The sequence below is a fragment of the Mobula hypostoma genome, chromosome 23 (genome assembly GCF_963921235.1).
Source record: "Mobula hypostoma chromosome 23, sMobHyp1.1, whole genome shotgun sequence".
Classification (NCBI taxonomy): Eukaryota; Metazoa; Chordata; class Chondrichthyes; order Myliobatiformes; family Myliobatidae; genus Mobula; species Mobula hypostoma.
The window spans coordinates 36,263,388-36,279,101 of NC_086119.1; the positions used below are offsets into that span (position 1 = coordinate 36,263,388).

General features: G+C 41.2%; 1 protein-coding gene across 3 annotated transcripts in view; it reads right to left on the bottom strand.

Annotated features, from left to right (window-relative positions):
* LOC134336652 (syntaxin-1A) overlaps positions 1–15,714 on the bottom strand; it is a 338,429-nt gene that overhangs the window by 100,172 nt on the left and 222,543 nt on the right. For all 3 annotated transcript variants that reach the window (XM_063030990.1, XM_063030989.1, XM_063030992.1), the window contains exon 6: positions 6,418–6,526. In XM_063030990.1, coding sequence (XP_062887060.1) covers positions 6,418–6,526 — 109 coding nt within the window. The remainder of the gene's footprint in view (positions 1–6,417; positions 6,527–15,714) is intronic.

The following is a 15,714-nucleotide window of genomic DNA, read 5'->3' on the forward strand; positions in this document are numbered from 1 at the left end:
CGTAAGCAATTCTAGTTACTTTTACATCTTAAACACAAGAGATTTTGCAGATGCTGGAAATCTTTTTTTATTAATTTTTTTTATAAGTTTCTACAATGGAACAACAAAAAAAGTTTTAATAAGGTTTATACAGTGCAAAACAAACTTATCAAATTTACATTTCATAACAGTTAAGGAAAAGCACCCATAGTAGAATCGTGTAAAGTTAGTTACCACCCCCCCCCCCCCACTACCCAACTCCAAGCCAACCTTACGATATATAGAAAAGTTGATCAGAAGGACGGGAGAGAGGCGCGCCGCGTGCGTGCAGCCCTCCGGTGAAAATGATACTATATCCGTGAAATAGGGGCTGTGGACAATTCTGATTTGATGGAGACAGATGTGAAAGCACTGAGGAACATCTGGAGAAATTTCTGAAACACAGGTTCGCTGCCGCTGTTACTGGGCAATCGAGAATCTTCTGGAGGGAAGGCCCCAAAATCCCCGGCTTTGCCTGCTGCTGGCAACCGAGATTGAGGTTGAATCGTTCAGATAGAGATGGTGCTCGGTACTCGGTGTCGGAGGACTGATCACAGCTCGAAGTTTTTGGATGACTCAGAGTCGCACTGTGGTTGGGCATAGCAGGGAGAGTTTTCTTCCTTCTCCGTCTGCATGAGATGTGGGACATTTGAGAGACTTTGAACTTTTTACTGTGCCATGGACTGTTCTTCATCAAGTTATGGTTTTGCACTGTTGTAACTATATGTTGTAATTATGTGGTTTTGTTAGTTTTTTCAGTCTTGGTCTGTCCTGTGTTTTGTGATATCACACCGGAGGAACTATTGTATCATTTCTTAATGCATGAATTACTAAATGACAATAAAAGAGGACTGCGTGTCTTCATAATCTAAATCTAAATCTAAACCCTTAATCTAAACAGGAATTATGAAAATATTCAAGAAAAGGTCCCCACACCTTTTGGAACTTTATGTCTGAATTAAGTGAATAATGAATCTTTTCAAGGTCTCAGCAGGACATAATGTCTCTGAGCCATTGAGCATGAGTGGGTGGGGCAACATCTCTCCACTTAAGAAGGACTGCACGTCTGGCCAAAAGAGAGGCAAAGGAAAATGTACGATGTTTAGTCGGACTCAGATGCGTGTCAACTTCTCCCAAGGTGCCAAAAAGAGCAATCAGAGGGTTAGGTTCCAAATAGCAATTAAGTATATGGGATAAGTTAAAAAGACATCTCTCCAGAATTTCTCCAAGCTAGGACAAGCCCAGTACATATGAATAAGGGAAGCCTCGCCTCCTTTACACTTGTCGCAACAGGGACTAGTATCAGGATAGAACCGCGATAATTTAGTTTTAGATATGTGAGCCCTATGTACAACCTTGAACTGTAAAAGACAGTGGCGAGCACATAAAGAAGTTGAATTAACTGAGATGCTGGAAATCTTGAAGAACATACACAAGCTGCTGGAAAATCTCAGCAGGTCAGGCAAGATATATGGAGAGGAATGAACAGTCAAAGTTTTGGGCTGAGATCCTTCATCAGGACCATACAGCAGCTTTTCGTTAGACAGTCAGCAGCTTAGTGCAAATCTACGAGCCCAAAAAACAATCTAATTTTACACCTTGCAGTGTGGAAGGAGAGAAGTTTGAAAGGAGGATGAGGAAAAATGATGGTGGCAATGAGTAGAAAGGCAGGGACAGTAGAAAATGTGGATAAAAATGAAATAAAGGAAGCAGCTAAGTGTTAGACCTTAAGTCCCTTCGCAGTTCTTTTTTAAAGCTGTTTCCAAATGTTGGTCACTATATAAAGGCCACCACATCTCACTAGGCATGGAGGTTCATTTATGAGGAAGGGCTGGCCTGGGCTGATTTGTTTTTCTTTGAGCAGAAGGGGTAGAGGAGAGATTGGAGAGAGGAATCATTTGGTAGAGATTTAATAAACATCAGAAATGTTGAAACAGTGAGAACTGGTTTCCTCAAGTGGAGAGTGTAGTGTGTATTACAGAAGGAATCCTAAATACATTTAAATGAGTATTTGAATGAGCAGTTGATGTGTCACAGCTGACAAGATTACTCAAAGGGCTGGAAATTGGTGTTTGTGTCATTTTAATGTTCTCAGGCCGTGCAAACACAATGCACTAAATGGCCTCTCTGCGCAACTGTAATTTCTACAATTCAGCGCTGGGAGCTCGTTAAACAATCAGTCTGTGTGTTTAACAGGGACCTACCAAACTGAAAAACAGGGAGAAGCTATTTTTATTTCAGGAAATTATAAATCACTGGTACGATTGCAGTGTGAGGGCATGGGAGCAATAGACGTGCCATACCACAAATCTCAAGTGTGAATGAATGAGATACGAGGAAAGATTGTGAAAACCTCAAGCTCGATGGTCTGCAAAGAAGGTCAGTTAAACTGGGATCTCACAGAGTGCATAAATATTAATTGGTAGCACTGAAGTAAACCCAGACTCATTTTTCAAATGAATTCAAATAAATATGGTAACAGTATAAATTCAAAATTATGCATAGATATACTGGAAAGATGAAGAACTTTTCAACCATTTTCCAATATCATTTTACTTTAATAGCTACATTTTCAGAAGATCCCAGAAATCAGTTAAAACAAAACAATAATCAAGTAACATTATAACTATTACAATATAAATATCAGACAGTCTAATATACAAATAATAATAATTCAGTATTACAAAACAAAGTCCAAGATTTTTAATATCATCATCTTTGGATCTTTTACATCCATCAGGCAGATGACCTTTGATGGTACAGTACTACCTCAGTACTGCAGTTACAATTTAACTTTCCTTGCTCGAGTGTCTGCAGCGATACCTGAACATTAGTCACAAATGATCCATGAACATCAGCTGGCTGTGAAGCGGCGTGAGCATCTCTCCCTTGTCTCTGCCCGTGAAGCTCAAGAGGGGCACAAATTTGATTGGGCATCAGTGAAGGTCAAGGCGCAAGCAAACACACGGCACACGAGGGAATTCCTAGAAGTGTGGTTTTCTGCAAACAGTTCTGTAAGCCGATCTGTGGACGTCGATCCCATTTATAAGCCAATGCAGGCAAAATTTCAGACCACAACAGAATTCACCACACAACCAGTGATGAGGCCCCCTCCCTGCTTCACAATTGAGCTTCTGTAATGACTACCAACCAGCTGATTGATAAGTATATAAAGGCCAAGCATTTGGAGGGCACAATGATTATGTCTTCTTGTATGGTGACGAAACGTTTGCAAATGGATTGCCAAGATAGAAGAATAACTCAACCCAATCATCAACCACTCGAGCTACACATTTTCCGAGCTATTTCTATTAGTTACAAACTACAGTGAGAGTCCAATAACAGAGGGCATACTGAGTAGCATTTGGATTTATAAATGTTCATGTATTCTATGTATTTTAATTTTTGACAGGCATTGGTAAGTTGAATGGTAACAATCTTTTCTCTAGGATAGGGAAGTCTGAAACTAGGGGGCATAGGTTTAGGGTAAGAGGGTAGAAGATTTAAAAAGTCCAGAAGGCAACTTTTCCATACCGAGGGTGGTGAGTAGATAGAATGAGATGCCAATGGAAATGGCTGAGGTAAGGAAGTGTCATTTAAGAAGCACTTGGATACATACACAGAGAGGTGGGTGTGTGCTGAATGCAGGAAATTAGGACTAATTGAGTGGTCTCTATGGATAGCATGGATTTGTTGGGTCAAGGGGCCTGTATCTGTGCTATATTGCTCTCTGAATCTATCACTCAATGCACTACAGTACTCTAACTTACCTGTAAATGGCTCGCAGTCATCTAGCACGAGTTGGAGATATCCCCATGATGCCCTCTCATTATCTCCTGTTTATCTGTCTTTTTGCTTCACAGCGCACCAGGTACATAGACCTTTTCCCTTCCACCTCCTCTCTCTCTTCCTCATCCAACCTTCGATCCTCTCACTCTGACCCAGCAGATCAGATGGTTCTATCGTCACTCTTTGCCCCTGCATCTCCCTTGCCCATCCCTCCCTCTTCATTTGCTCTAATTTTCCCTCTCTCCCTCCACTCCCGACTCGACCACTTTCCGCCTCTCTCTGCCACATGCGTTTGATGCTCAGTGGATTGCAAGGCAGCAAGAGTTTGAGACAAGTAACATCACTTGGACATGCTGGATGTTAAGTGAGTAGATAGACAGGCCTTCACCTGCACTCCACAGGGTTACTATGGGGTCAAATGGGATGGGGGAAAGACATTTTCCAGTGTAATTGTGATATGCAAAGTAAATGCCACCTATGGACTTTGCAGCTCTGTTTGGCATTGTGAACCAGAGTCTGAGAGGTCCTGCTTTAGGAACGGAAAATAATCCACCAAGAAGGAAACTGGGAGCTTCTGGCAGATTCTCAAAGTATATTTGTTGCCTCGGTGGTTTGGGTACTCAAAAGGGTCAAAGAGTGACTTAAAGTATTGGAGTAATGGTGGTAATTGGCTGAAAAGCTTTATCTCTGTATCTGCCATGTTTCAGCACCCTTTGGGTTTGACTGTGTTGCTCACTGTTTCATTTTTAAATCGCATTATCTCTATTCACTAACTTTTCTAATAATGATCCTACTGTATAGTAAAAGTTTATTTGACCTGCCTTATCCTACTGGGTGCTATTACTTGGGATTGATGATCAATGTTAAACATTTGAGAATGTAATGCCCTGGTTAAGATTTCTACTGCTATGCTGTGAGGTATTTCACTTTAGTAGTTTTCTGTAAAAGCCGTGTGTCCAGCTGGTAGAATGTCTGCCAGAGAAAGCAGGATCTCCCAGTGGCCACACATTTTAATTCCACGTCCCATTCCCATTCTGATATGTCTATCCACGGCCTCCTCTACTGTAAAGATGAAGCCACGCTCAGGTTGGAGGAACAACACCTTATATTCCGTCTGGGTAGCCTCCAACCTGATGGCATGAACATTGACTTCTCTAACTTCCGCTAATGCCCCACCTCCCCCTCGTACTCCATTCGGTATTTATTTATTTATATACACACATTCTTTCTCTCTCTCTCTCTCATTTTTCTCCCTCTGTCCCTCTCACTATACCCCTTGCCCATCCTTTGGGCTTCCCCCCTCCCCCTTTTCCTTCTCCCTGGGCCTTCTGTCCCACGATCCTCTCATTTCCCTTTTGCCAATCAACTGTCCAGCTGTTGGCTCCATCCCTCCCCCTCCTGTCTTCTCCTATCATTTTGGATCTCCCTCTCCCACTTTCAAATCTCTTACTAGCTCTTCTTTCAGTTAGTCCTGACGAAGGGTCTCGGTCCGAAACGTCAACTGTACCTCTTCCTAGAGATGCTGCCTGGCCTGCTGCGTTCACCAGCAACTTTTATGTGTGTTGCTTGAAATTCCAGCATCTGCAGATTTCCTCGTGTTTGTGAGAATATTTTGGTTCCGGCTAAAGACAAGGGGCCATGTTGTTCAGTTCAGGAATGCCACGTCAGCCAAGCAGGATAGTGGGATCCGGAGAAGGTTCTAGAGAGAGCTGGGTGGAGAGAGATTTGTGATGGACAGTGGCGGGGTTCGTGATCTTTTGGTGGGAGATGCGGAGAAGAGAAGATTGGGAGAGATGCCTGTAGGATTTGATCCGACGGGAAGACGCAATTGCAAGGAGTTCTTCGTGAGACGAAGGACTCCAAGATGGGAAGCTCTATTGGTGATCGGTGATGAGAATTCTGCACCATGAGTAACGGTTATACACAGCTTTTGGAAGAGATTAGCTCCAATGGTCATGTGCACATTTAGACTGGTCTAACTGTAATGGGCCTTTTTTTCTTTCTTTCCTTTCTCTTAATAACTGTTTGACAAAGCTGAAATTGGTAAGTATACTCCCTTTATAATTTTATGCTGGTGTATGATTTGTCATCCAAAAACATTGAATAATATTCTACTTCACGGTCACATGTATGAAGACTAAAAGTGAACATCTACCCATATTAATCACTGGCAGCTGAACACAACACTAGAAATGCTACAATGTACAACGTCCTTCCAGACTCATGCACCCACTCCATGCTGAAATTATGCAAGTCAGTGACTCGGCCTTTGAGTGAACAGTTCGCCTCAGCAGGAGCAGGTTCCTCATGTATTGCAAAGGTTAACTGAATCTAATCTATAGTTTGTTGCCAACGACCAAGATATTACTTCAATCAGGGTGTTGCTGACCACAGATATATCTAAATCACAATGTGCCCTTACCTTCTCAGTTTTCTACTGAATCTTGAGGATCATTAAGAGTTTAAGGTGTGACTCTCAATGCTTTTCTATCACAAGTTTAAGCTCTGTAGATCTCAGATCCATTTTAGCAACGAGTTCAGGTTGAGTGCAGCGTGCACATACACAATGGTGTGGGATTTCCGGTTCTGACTTTAACAGCATGAACTTACTGATTTCCAGTTGTCGTTGGATTCGCCCTTTGCAGCGCTCCCTGTAGTCAGTCTGTGTACCATTGTACTCCGACATCACTTCCACAAATTTACGAGACAGCGTAGAGTGCTGCAAACAGAAAGGAAGAAGGTTGGAAGTGTAGTTGTGGATTGCACCTGATTAACACTGCCACAGCATGTGCTGTCTAGTGCTTTCCAGTGAAGAAGAACATCTGTTACGTATCCTACATTGAACTTGTTTCTCTCCAACCCCAGAAAAACCTGTTGATTTACAATACTACTTGTACAACTCCCTGTATTTGAATCTGTAATAAGAATTAACAGTTTTCATCTTAAAAAGAATATGTTGCTCAAGTTTACTTAAGTTTTACTTGCAAATTAGAAATACTGTAAAATTTGCACTGTTTCTTACTAACAACATTGTTTATACCGTATATTGCTTTACAGTGATCAAGGGGTTTAAAGTGATTTTTGCGAATTCTAAGGAAGTCGCCTTAGAATTTGAGCAATCCATTCCAAACCTGCCCCCAAACCATTGCACATTTCTAAAGCTTCCCAGACAGCTTCTTGGAAACTTCTTTTAACAAACACACCTAGATTGCAGAAGGAGCAGTGCTTATCTCCCCAGTGAATAGTGAATATTTTTCATCTCTTCTGACTCAAACCTAGTAACAAGCCAGAGTCTGTTAAACTGCATATGAAATTATTCAGAAGAAAATCAGCTTGGGTGGAATGCCAAAATCAGCATTGAGGCAGATTCTTCAATGCTAATACTGTCGTCTGATCTTTGGTTTCTGTGCTTTTGAGTTTCAACTTGCTACAATCCCTAGAGATGTAGATGATTTTGTAATCTCCCCATTATTTAACTGAATGAAACATCTTTTCTTCTTGTGCAGCACCAGTAAAGGAAGACTGGAAATAGAGATAAAGGCTGGGAGGTGACAGACAAAGGCATCAATGGGCTGTTGATGATAGACTATGATGGGCGATGAAGGGGGAGTAAAGTATCAAATAGGAGAGATGGGTAAGGCAGGAACAGTAAAGAGAGGGGACCCATTAGGTGAAGTGTATGGCTAATGGGCAAATGGAATAAGTGGAAGGGAAAGAGACTGAAACCCAGAAATTACCCTGTCTTATTATTCCATCTAGTATAAATCAATTTAACCACAAAAAGCACCTCAGATTCTTTCCTGAGTTCAATTCAGAATCAGGTTTAATAGGAGGGGAGGAGAAGATGGCGACGCGATATAGTACACGAGGCTGCTCCGAAATGATATCGTATTTGTTAAGTAGGTACTGGGCACAATCCTGATTTGATGGAGACAGACGTGAGAAGCACGGAGGAACATCTGGAGAAACTTCTGAAATGTCTGCTTTGCTGCCGCTGCTACTGTGCGATCGAGAATCTCCAGAGGTGAAGGCCCCAAATCCTCGGCTTTGCCTATTGCCTGTTGCCGGGGCTGGAGTCGAAGCGCTCGGCAGAGATGGTGCTCGGCGTCGGAGGCTCGAAGTTTTCGGACGGACTCAAGAGTCGGCTGTGGTCAGGTGCTTCCAGGGTGCTGCATCGGCAAGTTTGCGGCACTGGAGGTTCATGGCAGGGAGAGTTTCTCCCTTCTACCGTCTGCGTGAGATGATGGGACTTTCAAGAAACTTTGAGACTATTTTTTTTACCGTGCCTATGGTCTGTTCTTTATCAAATTATGGTATTGTTTTGCACTGTTGTAACTATATGTTATAATTATGTGGTTTTTGTCAGATTTTTTAGTCTTGGTTTGTCTTGTGTTTCTGTGATATCATACTGGAGGAGCATTGTATCATTTCTTAATGCACGCATTACTAAATGACAATAAAAGAGGACTGCGTGTCCTCATAATCTAATCTAATAGCACCTGCATATGTCGTGAAATTTTTAATTTTGCGGCAGTACAAGGAACATATGATAGATATAGGGGAAAAAAACTGACTTAGGGTAACTATGTATATCAATTAGTGAAGTTTAATGCAAAAATCAGAAATAAAAAAAAATGGGGGGAGGGGGCTAGTGTTCATGGGTTCAGTATCCAGTTAGAAATTGGACGGCAGAGGGGAAAAAGTTGTTCCTGTATTGCAGCATGTGCCTTCAGGATTCTGTACTTCCTTCCCGATGGTCACAATGAGAAGATGGCATGTCCTGGGTGGTGGGGGTCCTTAATGATGGATGCCGACTTCCTGAGGCATCACTCCTTGAAGATGTCTTGGATACTATGGAGGCTAGTACCCATGATGGAGCTGACTAATTCTACAACTTTCTGCAACTTCGATTCAGTCATGGATTGATTATAAAGAAGGAATAGGTTACTATTTGGAGCAAATTATATTGATGAAAAGTCAACATTGCTTTCAACAGCTGGTGATAAAATGCATGTCGACGCAAGTTTGGAATTTTAACTATTTTGGCTATCCTGCCATTTTTTAAGCCTTAGGACTTCTACACAAGTTGCAGAATGACAGGAAAATCTGTAGGTAGGCATGGAAACAAGTTACATTCTGAGATCGAAAAAGGTTCTTGTTAATTATGATGCAGCCATTGCAACAACCTTGTCTTATGACACTGGTGCAGTATTGTCACATTATGGAGATGAACAGCCAGTTGATTTTGCACCACGATCCTTTACCGAATCAGAGAAATTACACTTAACCTGACAGATCAGTGAAGCTTCTCAAATATCAACACGGCCAGAACTTAGTGACTTTTGTGAAGGGTAATACTTCAACTAGAGAGCAGAGATGGTATTCATATTGGTTGCTTATATAACTACCCGCTTAAGTACCATAGGTTTGGAAAATATTGAAGACTGATCATAAAATACGGATAGATCACTCAACTCCTCAAGCCTAGCTCATCACTCAATGCAATCATTACTGATATTTTGCCAGTTCCCTGATCTTTCAAAAGTGCATCTACTTCCTCTTTTAACTACCTCAAGATCTAATATCAGTAGCTCTCCAAGACAGAAAGTTTCAGAAATTTACCACTTTGTAAGAGGTATTGGCTAAGCAACTAGTTTTAAAAGACCTCTCCATTATCTTGTAACTATGTCCCCTTGTTTGAGATTCTCTCACTTAAGGAAACTTTTCGACATCTCTACCCCATAATGGCGAGTCACAATCTTAAGTGTTTCAATATCACTACCATCATCCTCCCGAACTCCCAAGACTACAGAAACACTTCTGTAGCTGCTTGTCTTAGGACAACCCCTCATCCTAAGAATCAACCATTTTAGGCTACCTCAAATGCCAGTGTATCCTTTCTTAATAAAGGAACCAAAATTGTGCAGTTATACTTGACTGACCAACTGAATACATTCCTGAAATGAGCTCCAGAACTGATGAAAAAGGGTCAAGAAGTGAAGCTATCAATAAGACCACGTCAGGGTGCCATGACAACAATACCTGATGAGCATCTGGGATCAATACCAGCACAGTTATTAAAGTATTTAAATGCCAACAAATTTGTTAAATTTGTAACAGGTAAATGTTATTGGGCTGGTGTCATTCTTTCTTGCCTTTTAAAAGGAAAAGTAGTGTGGTGTGTGCAGATATAACATCAGTGCATGACAAATTCAATCATGTGTACATCACCCAGTAATCATACAGTCAAGTGAAAATTAAGAACCTTCAATAATCAAGGCACACCTTCCAGAGCTTTCCATTTGCTCAATGTCACTCTGTATTACTTCACTATAGGCTAACAATCACAGGAGCCTATGCATTAGTGCTGAGGGAAGTGTACAGAATATAAAGTACTGAATAAAATTATGATAAGCAGAACAATTTTTCCACAAACAGAGCCTTGTGGAGCAATTGTCAATACTGGAATAAGAGTAGTTAGTGTTAATGCCTCGTAACTCATGTTCCCAGTACCATCTATGCAGAGTATATATGTTCTACGAATAAATTCTTTCCCGGGCTTCCAGCTGGGTACAGCTGCCGATTATAATCACCGTTTCGAGGACTAACACTGCCATCTTCATTCAGGAATGATGATGGCAGAGTTTATCATTGAAACATCGGTTATAATTGATACCTGTGCTCGGCTGGAAGCCTGAGAAGAGTTTATTTGTCATATACTGTATGATGGGAAAGCACTAGACCTTTTTTTTTAATATGTATTTTCTATTCATGACTGTATTTCATATTCCATCCAAAAGAATTGCTGGTATGTTGATTGGCAAAATGATTCAACAGGGAACAGATGAACCTGTGATAAGATGGTAGCAGAAATATATAAAGATAGGTGAAACGGGACCAATGAGATCCCTCCCTTGGGTGTCAGCCAGTAGCTATTGGGCTGAATGGTCTTCCTCTGTGCCATACAAAGCACAAGAAAGAATAATTACAACACAAGGCAAGTTCAAAAGCACTGGAAGCCAAGTGTGAATGAACCTAGAGTAAACACAACAGAAGTAACCGAACTGAATGAGCAGGAGAAAGCGCAAGCGCGTGCAAGTCAGTCTGTACTGACATGGCGGGACTGACATATGTCGAAAGATTGGAGCGACTGGGCTTGTATACTCTGGAATTTGGAAGGCTGAGAGGGGATCTTATTGAAACATATAAGATTATTAAGGGATCAGGCACGCTGCAGGCAGGAAGCATGTTCCCGCTGATGGGTGAGTCCAGAACCAGAGGCCACGGTTTAAGAATAAGGGGTAGGCCATTTAGAACGGAGTTGAGGAGAAACTTTTTCACCCAGAGAGTGGTGGATGTATGGAACGCTCTGCCCCAGAAGGCTGTGGAGGCCGTCTCTGGATGCTTTCAAGAAAGAGATGGATAGAGCTCTTAAAGATAGCAGAATCAAAGGTTATGGGGATAAGGCAGGAACTGGATCCTGATTGTGGATGATCAGCCATGATCACAGTGAATGGCGGTGCTGGCTCGAAGGGCCGAATGGCCTACTCCTGCACCTATTGTTTATTGAGAAAGAGAACAGCTCTCCTGCTGTTCAGAGGTAGTAGATGTCTGCATGAGGGAAGAACCAGTGGCAGCCAGGGAGAGCAGAAGGAGGAATTGATACAGTCGAACGACAGGAATCTGGTCCTGAAGAAAAACGGCTCCACTCTCCAATGAAATGAAAATTTGAGGCAAGCAGAAAGCAAAATGCTGGATCAAAGAACGTCACCAGAAGAAAAAGAACTCAGAGTATTGAACTTACATACTTTATATGCACACTCTGCTCAATAGGATGAACGATCATTCCAAATTTATTTCCATTCTCTGACCCTGAAGGCCATTTTCAGTTTTGCACTTGTTTCAGCCGATGCAAATTAGGATGCTTTCATTCCACTTGAATGGAAGAAATTCAGATGGAACCAGTGAGAACTAATTTCATAATTAAATTGGTCGACTTAAAATAGGACTCTTTAGTTACCTGGATGGGGAATTCACTATTTTGAAAGGGACACATTAGTTCAATCTTGATGGGGCCAACTCAGGTCAATGTCATAATTCATATCAAACTAATTAGAATGGAATCATTTCATATTACTTTCAGGTCTTCCACATTCTGGTAAATTTGTCTACAGGTGAAGCGATCGTCTCAGCAAGACCAGACTTACCTGACCTACATTTTGACTGGCCCAGTTAAAATTAAACCACCTGGGTCCACTGTTGAACATCGTATTCTCATGCCTCCTACAAATGTGCTTTATACTTCCACAACCTCCCTCGCTATTTGAGCTGCTAGCTGTCTGTACATGGCACCGGGGCACCTGCTGCCAGCAGGGTGGTGCAGCAGGTATTGCTGTTGCTTCCAGCTCTCATCCTGACCTCCAACGTTACCTGCAATGAGCTTGCAAGCTCTCACTGTGAGTGTATGCCTTTCTCTTGGGTGTTCAACTTTCTATCCACATCCCAAGGAGGTGCTGGTTGATACATTAGTTTATCTACTGTACGTTATCCAAAAGTGATTGACAGGGAAGTCGTTATAGGAAGAATTGGTTAGAGGAAAACAGGTGGGGGGGGGATTATGAAGTAGGATTGCTCTATCACTCAATGGGCTTAACGGCTTCCTTTTGTGTTCTAAGAAAATATAACATAAAAGCTTCTGTCTACCTGCTCATCTTGTCTTGTGGTTAGTATTTAATAACTTGCTTAATCATTGCTCAATGCTATTCAATTCATTTCTGTCTCCTCCCCTACTTCTGTACCATTCCTTCCCATCGAACCTAATGCATTTATATAGACAATGCCAACATCTTTCTGCATGTCTTAAATAGTAAAATGCCTTACACAAGGTTCCATCGTTCACTAAACATTTACCCAAAGTGCCAATATAGTATTATCTCCAACAACTTTAGATCGCTCAACCATCGCACATTTTTTCTATCTTGCCTTGTGTTTTTATTAACTAGTGGATAATTCTTCTTGTTTCCTTATTGTACATTTATTGTCATTTAGTTTTTTTTCTGCTGTTTTGCTTGCATCCTTCTATATTCCGTATCCTGCTCCAAACCCAAATCACTTTTTTCCCTGGTTTTGAGTGAGTGCATATCTGGACTACCACGTAGTGTTTTGTTCTCCTGTTTGGTGTACCTTCTTGGAAGTGGAGGTTAGTTCCCTTTGTGAGGATCGTATGAGGAAATATTATGCAGAATGGGCATGTACTCTCTGGAGTTTACTGGAATGAGAGGTAAAGTCATGAAAGTCGTATTTTTGCAGGTGAAGTGCTGGGATAGATGTGATGAGGATGTTTCACTCGTTGGGGTGGTGTATCTCAGTTGACCACTTATGACTTAAATAAGACTTAAATAATAAAATTATGACTCAAATGATTTAAGATCTTTGGAATTCTATATACCAATCAGTTGTGGATACAACACTGTACACACAAGAGGATTGTAGATGTTTATAGAGTCAAAGGAAACTACAGCACAGAAGCAGGCTCATCGGACAATCTAGTCAGTGCCAAACCATCTAAACTGCCTATTCCCATCGACCTGCATCAGGACAATAGTCCTCCATACTCCTACTATCCATGTACCTATCCAAATGTTTTTTAAATGTTGAAATCAAGCTTGCGTGCACCACTTGTGCTGGCAGCTCGTTTTTCACACTCTCACGACCCTCTGAGTGAAGAAGATTCCCCTCGTGTTCCCTTAAAACTTTTAAGCTTTCATCCATAACCCATGACCTCTAGTTGTAGTCCCACCCAAATTCAGGGTAAATGCAAGCAGGCTTTTTCCACTATCAACACTCCTCATAATTTTGTTTACCTCTATCAAATCTCTTCTCAATCATCTACATTCCAAAGAATAAAGTGTAACACTTGTGTAATATGTGTAAAATTTCAAGGATATTACTCTCCCTTTAAGGATTGTATCATGTGCATAACTGCTTTTAGGCTTGCTACATTTACAAAGTCCTTGAATTAAGCACCCACATTTAGTTTGAATTCCTCATATCTCAACATGATAGGTCCTTACATTCTGCAAAGGATTTTGATGTCAGTTAAGAATAGCTTACAAAGCCTGATATGCATCAGATTTGATGATAGCTTGCGGGAGGGAGGATTAAAATTCAGATCAGCCATTCTCATTGTTTGATGGAAATGTGTGAATAGCCTATTCCTGCCCTTACACTCTTGGTTCTAATGGTTCCAGCCAAGTGTGTTAAAGGTTTACCCTATTGGTGGAACTTGCCCTAATTGTCCTGACGTTTTACAGAGAAGTAACCTCCTTCATTTTTAACACAGATCTAATAATTTCCAGCACAGATTTTGTGCTAGATGCTTGAACAGATCTTTTTATGGTAAACCTCATTCCTCAGGATCCTTGAGCAAGCCTACCAATTTTCCTATCATTATTGGTTCTTTCACAACAGACACGGTGGGCTCCAGGACCAGCAAGCAGAAATTTATTTTGGTGACATAGGCCTCTTGGTCTTTGTTCTTTCATCCCTTCAACTGAACACACGTACCTCAAATATGGATGGAAAAACAAGAACTAGCTGAACTTTTTGAATTTAATTACGCCCATTTGGAAAATTAGTATTTGGAAGTGCACACAGCAGAGGTTTTAAATGGCATTAATTGTTCTTTAATAACTTTGTGACTGAGGAGATACCAGAGGAACTCCCTTGGGCAATTTGCTTTGAGGAGACAATATATTTTGGAACACATTAGTAACAAGACATTACCTGTGCTTTTGGCTCACAGCATTTATTGATGATGTATGATGCATGACAATGCTTCAATGGAGAATTCATTCCAATATTTGACAATTCAACCTAAAACTGACGAAAGTGAAGTAGTTAAGATGGAACTGCTTTGTAGGTGTATCCGAATGCTTTTTAGCATAAAATAAAGGGGCAATTTCCATGATCATCCCCCAATGTATAATCACAATTAGTTTAATGAAGGATTGAAGAGGCTTCATGAAATAGCTGGAGGGATCAGCAAGGTACTGTGCAGGGAACCGTTGGATACAAGTAACATTGGGAGTGCAGCAGGAACAGGGCTTGCCCAAGAACATTTCCAAACACAGAGAATGCAGCTGGGATCTACCAAATGAGTAGGAAGCACATGGAGTGCATTTCTAACAGTAGCAGCCCTGTAGAGGGAGGGCATTTTGAAGCATCATTGGTACACTCCATCCTACTGCAGCAACGGGTTGGAACTTTGGTAGTAAGAAGAGGTTTCTGAAAAACGTAGAATGCAGACACCACATTTGGGTGGTGGGCTGAAACAGTCCTCAGAATGCCTGACACCAACTTGCAGCGAAGGGACACTAGTGATTGAGAAAAGGTGAAATAGGCATTGACAGAGCTGGGTCAACGGAGAATACCATGATTAGAGCAAGGAAAAGTCAGAGGATCTGAAAGCAGAAGTGGAACCACAGAAGGAGAGTGCAAAACCTGAAGAAAAGCTAAAGCAAGGAGAGCTAAAAGAAATGAACCAGGTTAAGAAATGTGGGAAGTTCCTGAGCAACAGCTTCCATGACCACTGGAGCTAGTGTGGATATAACTGAAACAGGGAGCAGATCCATTTGGCAACTGATGGAGTTTTTAATTATAAAGCTATTTATCTCTATCTGCCCATTTTTACAGCATCATGAATGATCGCAATGTCTTGATGAAATTTAAAGGCGAGATCCAATAAATCACTGAGGAGGAATGCTGTATCATCCAGAACATTACTGATAGTATTTCATTATAAATGTGAATTCTTAAGTGTGGGCTGCCATTGAAAAAAAAATCCAATTATTCACTGAGAATTAATTTGAGTCAGGAATAATGTTGTCAAGGGGCAACCACTTTGTC